The 7,671-nt window shown below is 38.5% G+C and overlaps 1 protein-coding gene across 4 annotated transcripts in view; it reads left to right on the top strand.

Annotated features, from left to right (window-relative positions):
* Window positions 1–7,048, top strand: part of ESCO1 (establishment of sister chromatid cohesion N-acetyltransferase 1) — a 78,473-nt gene extending 71,425 nt beyond the window's left edge. For all 4 annotated transcript variants that reach the window (XM_075993606.1, XM_012745987.2, XM_075993607.1 and 1 more), the window contains one exon: window positions 5,882–7,048. In XM_075993606.1, the coding sequence (XP_075849721.1) occupies window positions 5,882–6,029 (148 nt within the window). In that variant the 3' untranslated portion in view covers window positions 6,030–7,048. The remainder of the gene's footprint in view (window positions 1–5,881) is intronic.
* Window positions 7,049–7,671: the final 623 nt, after the last annotated feature.

Genomic DNA, 7,671 nt, shown 5'->3' on the forward strand with positions numbered 1-7,671 from the left:
ATGCTAGCCCTCGGTGCAGGGGATCTGGTCTGCAGGTCCGACCTCTGGGTCCCAGAGTTCAAACTGTATCCCCACCAGGGAGAGGATTTCCGGTCCCAATTCACCCACAGGGAGCCCAAGCTGGGTCTATGTGTCTCAGCCTCTGAGTCGGCACCGTTTTCCTGGGAACACCGTGCCAGCAGCACCTGGGAGGGCAGGCGGGTAGGGAGCTCACAGTCTGAGTTCCCCTGAGTCAGCTGTAGGGTCCCAAAAGGGAAGGTCCCATTCCCTGGAGGTGCCTCTGGCTGGTGGCTGTATTGTCTCTCTGGGCAGCCCCAGGTAGGGTTGGAGGAGGGGAGGAGGAGGCAATATGGCGCCTGCCGCGAGGCTCGAGTCTGTGCACACGGAGGTACCCGGAGGAAGTTGGGAACCTGGTGCCACGTCTGCTACAGGCTCACTGCTGGCTGGCAGCGGCGGTCTCTGGGCTGGTGTCCGCAGGTCTCTCCACCCTCTGGGGAGCCCACCAGCAATCCCAAATGCAGGGGAGGGGAAACAGCAAATCCACCTACCCTTGCCGCTGGTCTCCGGGCTGCTCCGGTGGTCTCAGCTTCCAGTTCTCCTCCGCAGCCTCCTCCCGTGGAGTCTCCCGGGGTCTCAGGTACCCCTCCTTCCAACCCTCATCCGCTGTATGCTCGTCTTCTTGCTTCTTTACTCTAATTTCTGCTAGAATCTGTTTTTTCTGCGGAGACACTCTGTCTGGCGGTGTTATTCGTCTGCCATCTTGCTCCACCACCCTAGGCAGAGTTTTAATATAAAGATTGACATTTAATTAATCTTAAGTGTATAACCTTTATTTATATTAATTATAAATTTTGCATAACATTATCAGTGCATTGGATCTTTAAATACTTTTTATATGAAGTTAATCGGAGGAGGAAAAAACCATTATAGGTTAAATATTATTAAGTCATTTTGACTTACTTATTTGTAATGGATATGCCAAAATAACCTCTTATTTCAAGGTATATTCCATATTGGAGAAGTTTAAACATAACTAAAGAAATGTGGAAAGTTTCTTGGGAGTTCAGCTTTTAGGGAAATTTTTCTTAATTTAAGAATTTTAGGCTGGACATGGTGGCTCATGCCTGTAATCCTAGCACTCTCGAGGCCGAGGTGGGCGGATTGCTCCAGGTCAGGAGTTCGAAGCCAGCCTGAGCAAGAGCGAGACACCGTCTCTACTATAAATAGAAAGAAATTAATTGGCCAACTAATATATATAGAAGAAAATTAGCCGGGCATGATGGCACACGCCTGTAGTCCCAGCTACTCGGGAGGCTGAGGCAGAAGGATTGCTTGAGCCCAGGAGTTTGACGTTGCTGTGAGCTAGGCTGACGCCACGGTACTCACTCTATCCTGGGCAACAAAGCGAGACTCTGTCTCAGAAAAAAAAAAAAAGAATTTTATTTATATCTAAGTCTCTTCCTTTATCACTTGGATATTTATCAGAGGTATTGAGGGGACACTCATATTATGTGTGTTTTGGTTTTTGTTCTATAAAGTACCTTTTTTTTTTTTGGAGACAGAGTCTCACATTGATTTGCCTGGGCTAGAGTGCGATGGTGTCAGCCTAGCTCACAGCAACCTCAAACTGCTGGGCTCAAGCAATCCTGTCTCAGCCTCCCAAGTAGCTGGGACTACAGGCATGTGCCACCATGCCCAGCTAATTTGTTCTGTGTATTTTTAGTTGGCCAATTAATTTCTTTTCAGTTAATTAATTTTTAGTAGAGACGGGATCTCACTCTTTCTCAGGCTGGTTTTGAATTCTTGACCTTGAGCCATCTTCCTGCCTCGGCCTCCCAGAGTGCTAGGATTACGGTGCAAGCCACCTTGCCAGGCCTATAAAGTACCTTTGATAAAGTGTTAATTGAGGTTAAATTAATCATAATCATTCAAAAGAGGCTTTTAGGTCAGCCTGTTGCTTCTGTTTATTCATAGAATTCTTATCTACAGTTATCCGCGAGTATAGCTTTCAAAATAATCCATTATTGTTATAAGTGAGATCCTATGACTTTAAGAATCTTACAGCCTTAATGTGTATTTGGTCTATTCTCCTTATTTTATTAATGAGTAATGATCTAGAAGGGCTCAGATCTATCTACTCCTTGCATGACAAGAGGCAGGTCTGTTTTTAGCTCTTTTAGAACTAAGACTGGACAATGAACTGATTGATAGTCCTAAAGGAGGGTATTGCCCCCTCTTTCAATCTTGTGACAACTATAAGATGGTTCTAGTTTATAAAAAAATAAAATGGCATAGAATTTGTATTTTTGTAATAGTAAAATTGTAACCATAAGCTTCCTGTTAAAACACATAATTTCTACGTTTTTCATATATTATTCCTTCTTATATGGATCTTTTATTACTAGTGTCCAAAATTCCTTGTTAAGATTACAGTATGAAAATTCTATGTAGTAGGCTTATCCTGGCTAAATGCTTAAAAACATTTTTTAAAAAATAGCTTTACTGGCCGGGCGTGGTGGCTCACGCCTGTAATCCTAGCTCTCTGGGAGGCCGAGGCGGGCGGATTGCTCGAGGTCAGGAGTTCGAAACCAGCCTGAGCAAGAACGAGACCCCGTCTCTATTATAAATAGAAAGAAATTAATTGGCCAACTAATATATATATATAAAATTAGCCGGGCATGGTGGCACATGCCTGTAGTCCCAGCTACTTGGGAGGCTGAGGCATAAGGATTGCTTGAGCCAGGAGATTGAGGTTGCTGTGAGCTAGGCTGACGCCATGGCACTAACTCTAGCCTAGGCAACAAAGCTAGACTCTGTCTCAAAAAAAAAATAGCTTTACTGATATATAATTATATACCATAAAACTTGTCTTTTTAAAGTTTGCAGTTCAGTGAGTTTTAGTATATTCAGAAGGTTGTGCAACCATCACCAATATCTAATTTTAGCACATTTCCATCACCTCCCAGCCAAAACCCCAGCCTTATTCACAGTGACTCCTTATTTTCCCCTGTCCCAGACCCTATCTACTACTTTCTGTTTCAATGCAAACCACCAATCTACTTTCTGTTTCAATGGATTTGCCTATGCCGAGCATTTCATATAAATGGAATCCTATAACATAATGACTTTTTGTGACTCATCTCTTTCATTTAGCATGGTTTTAAGGATCATCCATGTAGCATGTATTAGTATGCTTCATTTTTTTTTTACTGCTAAATCGTTAACACTATGTAGTTATAGCACATTTTATTTGTCCATTCATTAGTTAGTGCACCTTTGGGTTGTTTCCACTTGTTGACTATTACAAGTAATGTTGTGAACATTCATGTACAAATTTTTGTGTGAACACATATTTTTATTTCTCTTGGGTGTGTATCTAGGAATAGAATTGCTGGACCATGTGGTAGCTGTGTGTTGAACATTCTGAGGAATTGCCAAACTATTTCCCACAATAGCTGCACCATTTTACAATCCCACCTGCCATGTATAAGGGTTCTGATTTCTCTACATCATCACTAACACTTGTTATTGTCTTTTTTAATTTTAGCCATCCTTGTGATGTGAAGTAATACTTCACTGTGGTTTTCATTTGCACTAATAATCACTAATGATGTTGAACATCTTTGCATGTCCTTATTGGCCTTTTTTTTTGTTTTGAGACAGAGTCTCACTTTGTTGCCCAGGCTAGCGTGAGTCTCGTGGCGTCAGCCTGGCTCACAGCAACCTCAATCTCCGGGGCTCAGCAATCCTACTGCCTCAGCCTCCCGAGTAGCTGGGACTACAGGCATGCGCCACCATGCCCGGCTAATTTTTTGTATATATTTTTTTAGTTGGTCAATTAATTTATTTCTATTTTTTGGTAGAGACGGGGTCTCGCTCAGGCTGGTTTCGAACTCCTGACCTTGAGCAATCCGCCCGCCTCGGCCTCCCAAAGTGCTAGGATTACAGGCGTGAGCCACCGCGCCTGGCCGCTTATTGGCCATTTATATATTTTCTTTAGAGAAATATCTTCGAATCCTGTGCCCATTTTAAAATTGATTTATTTATCTTTTCCTTGTTGAGTTGCACTTCATGTATTCTGGACCAAGTCCCTTATCATATGATTTGCAAATATTTTCTATTTCATGGTTGTCTTTTCATCATTTTTGATGCTGTCCTTTGATGCACAAAAGTTTTTCATTTTGATGAAGTCCAACTTGTATATATATTTTTTGTCACTTCTGCTTTTAGTATTACATTTAAGAAGCTGTTACTCATCTAAAGGCCACAAAGATTCACATCTGTTTTCTTCTAAGAGTTCATAGTTTTAGTTCTTATACTTTAGTTTTTGTACTTATTCTTTGATCCATTTTGAGTTTTTTTTTCTATGTGATGTAGGATATCCATGTAGATATCTCCCTCTCTTTTGCTTGTGGATATCTGATTCTCCCAGTACCATTTGTTAAAAGGACTGTTCTTTCCTGGTCTTGGCTTATCAAAAATTATTGACCATAAATATGAGAGTTTATATTTGGACTCTTCTATTGGTCTGTATATCTGTCCTTATGGCAGTACTACACTGTTTTGAATACTGTAGCTTTATATAGTATGTTTGGAAATAAGGAAGTGTGAGTCCTTCAGTTTTGTTTCTTCTTTTTTTTTTTTCTTGAGACAGAGTCTCACTCTGTTGACCGGGCTAGAGTCCCATGGCTGACAGCAACCTCAAACTCCTGAGCTCAAGCAATCCTCCTGCCTCAGCCTCCCTAGTAGCTGGGACTACAGGCGTGCGCCACCATGCCTGGCCAATTTTTTCTCTATATATATGTTTTTAGTTGTCCATATAATTTCTTCTATTTTTAGTAGAGACAGGGTCTCGCTCTTGCTCAGGCTGGTCTCGAACTCCTGAGTTCAAACGATCCACCTGCCTTGGCCACCCAGAGTGCTAGGATTACAGGCATGAGCCACCGTGCTCAGCCTGTTTCATTTTTAAGATTGTTTTTGGCTGTTCAGCAGCCTTTGTATTTCCATGTAAATTTCAGCATCAGCTTATCAGTTTCTGCAAAGAACCTAGCTGTAGATCAGTCTGTGGTGTGATGCCATTTTAACAATATTAAATCTTCTGATATATAAACACTAGATATCTATTTATTAAATGTTTAATTTCTTGCAACATTGTTTTATAGTTTTCAGTTTACAAGTCTTGTACTACTTTTGTTAAATTTATGCATATGTATTTTGTAATGTTATTGCAAATGGAATTTTTCTAAATTTCATTTTTGCGTTGTTCATTATAACTGTCTAGAAATACAGTTGATTTTTGAATATCACTCTTGAATATGCAACCTTGCCAGACTCATTGATTAGATCTTATAAGTTTTGTTGTGAATTCCTTAGGATTTTCTATGTACAACGTCATGTCATCTATAAAATAGTTTTACTTCTTTCTTTCCTACCTGGATGCTTTTTATTTCCTTTCCTCATCTAATTGTTTTGGCTAGAACCTCCAATACAGTATTGAATAGAAGAGACAAGAGCAGCTTTATCTTGTTCCTGATCTTTGAGGAACAGTTGTCAGTCTTTCACCATAAACTCTGAAGTTCCTTGATGCCCTTGGACAGCTTGAGGAAGTTCTTTCTATTCTTAGTTGTTGAGTGTTTTTATGAGGAAATGATGCTGGGTCAATGTTTTTACATTGTTGCTTTTATTAAAAAATTTTAAACTTCAAATTATTGATAATATTTTAGGTAAACAATTATTTTCAACAAATTTGAGCATTTACATTGCCTAAAAAGTCTATCTAGAGAAAGTGTATTTGACAGATTGTTCCAGTTTTAGTAATTAGAAATAGTGCTAATTTTTTTTAACCTTTCACACTCTCCCTCTCCCTTTCTTTTTTTAATAGGAGTAACTTTATATATGGCTCATATTTGAGTAAAGAAGAAATTGCTTTCTCAGATCCTACTCCTGATGGAAAACTGTTTGCAACACAGTACTGTGGCACTGGTCAGTTTCTGGTATATAATTTTATTAATGGACAGAATAGCACCTAAAACAAATTCTTGCCTACAGTACTAGAAGACATCTGTTGAAGAGAATGGATTGCTTGCTGACTTTAACCAGGAACTAGGGCCATTTTTGTTACAATGAACTCAGGACTGGCAACAACCATATGGTTGTTCCATTTTCATAAAATTGGAAACAATGCAGTAATAGCTTATTATTGTTTTGTTTTTTAAAGAAGATATTTTATTATCTTTTACAGAAATTTATGATTGATGTATTTTATCTATAGTTATTTAGACATGTTTACATGCAGCAGATAATTGTTCATAGTGGACTGAAAACTAATGCAAGGACTATGGTCTCAGTGATAAGTATATTTTGAAGTTCTTAATATGGAAATATACCAGTGTAGTTCGGTACTGTATTTTTTATATTGATCTGCTGATACCAGTTATAGGTTTAAAGATTGTATTTTCAGAGTGGAAACCAATGTTTTTGAGTTATTATCCAGGGAGGGTGCAATATTATGTGTTTAGGAATTTGAAGCTAATTTTTAAAAGGTCTGAAATATGCTTTGAAGAAACACAAAGGAAAGCTCCAAATGAACAGGAAAAATTGGAATATTGAGCTTTTCCTTTTTTTTTTTTTCCTTATCTTTAATGGCAGGAAGAAGTGGAGACTTGAGGCTTTTCCTCTTGGAAAGCTTGACTAAAATTAGGAAGAATATCCTCTAAATTCATTATTCTTTCATTCTGGTTTCACTTTTTTTAATAAATGGCAACTTGGCACACACAGGCTGTTAACACATCTCAGAGAGGTTCATAAAAACCTATGGAATAGTTGCAAACTGAATATGGATGACTTGGTATCTGCTTTGTTATTATTCCTCAGAAATACTGCACTGAGTATATGCCCTCATTACTGGACTTCATTTTGATACTTGTCTATCCTTCATAGTGCCCTCTACTTTTAAAGGGTTTATATGTTGAAAAACTGCTGTGGCCTTTTATGACCTGTATATAATGTAGAATAAAATAATAAAATACTTGATAGCTTTTCTAAGTGACAGATGTACTAAGATCATGGTGTGTTGTCATTTGTGCTTTTTTAGGGAGTTTCTTTGGTTTGATATATGATTAAAATATATGATTAAAATACTGAAATATGATTAAAACACTGGCTTCCTAAAGGTAGTTTTCACCAGTTTGCCAAAGGATCATTGTCAGCAGGGAATCAGCTGAACTTTATTTCCAAAAGATTATTTTAGTAACATGGTACTTTTCTGATCTTTCAAAGAAATAGAGGGCTATAGCCCAAGAATAAAGTACCACTGTTGTTCAACTTAAGATTAGTTTTATAAGCTGAATGATCATATTATCACTGAAAACTGGCTAAAATTTAGGGTCTTAACAGTTAGGTGTACATTTTATCCCCCTACAGATATGTGCTTTTTAAATATATCGAGTTGTTTAAGACTCTATACTATTTGGTAGAATGGTAAGGCAGTGTAAATATTTCCTCTAACTCACCATGATGGTCTAGCTTTTGACACTATCATTTCCCTTTGGATTTGAGACTGTTCTAATTACCCCTGGCCTGACAGGTACTATGGTTTTTTAAAAAACAGAATGAAATTTTGGGGTATAGTGTAGATTCTCTAGTGACCGTTAACCTCATAATATAGGTCTA

This window comes from Microcebus murinus, chromosome 17 (assembly GCF_040939455.1).
Source record: "Microcebus murinus isolate Inina chromosome 17, M.murinus_Inina_mat1.0, whole genome shotgun sequence".
Taxonomy (NCBI): Eukaryota; Metazoa; Chordata; class Mammalia; order Primates; family Cheirogaleidae; genus Microcebus; species Microcebus murinus.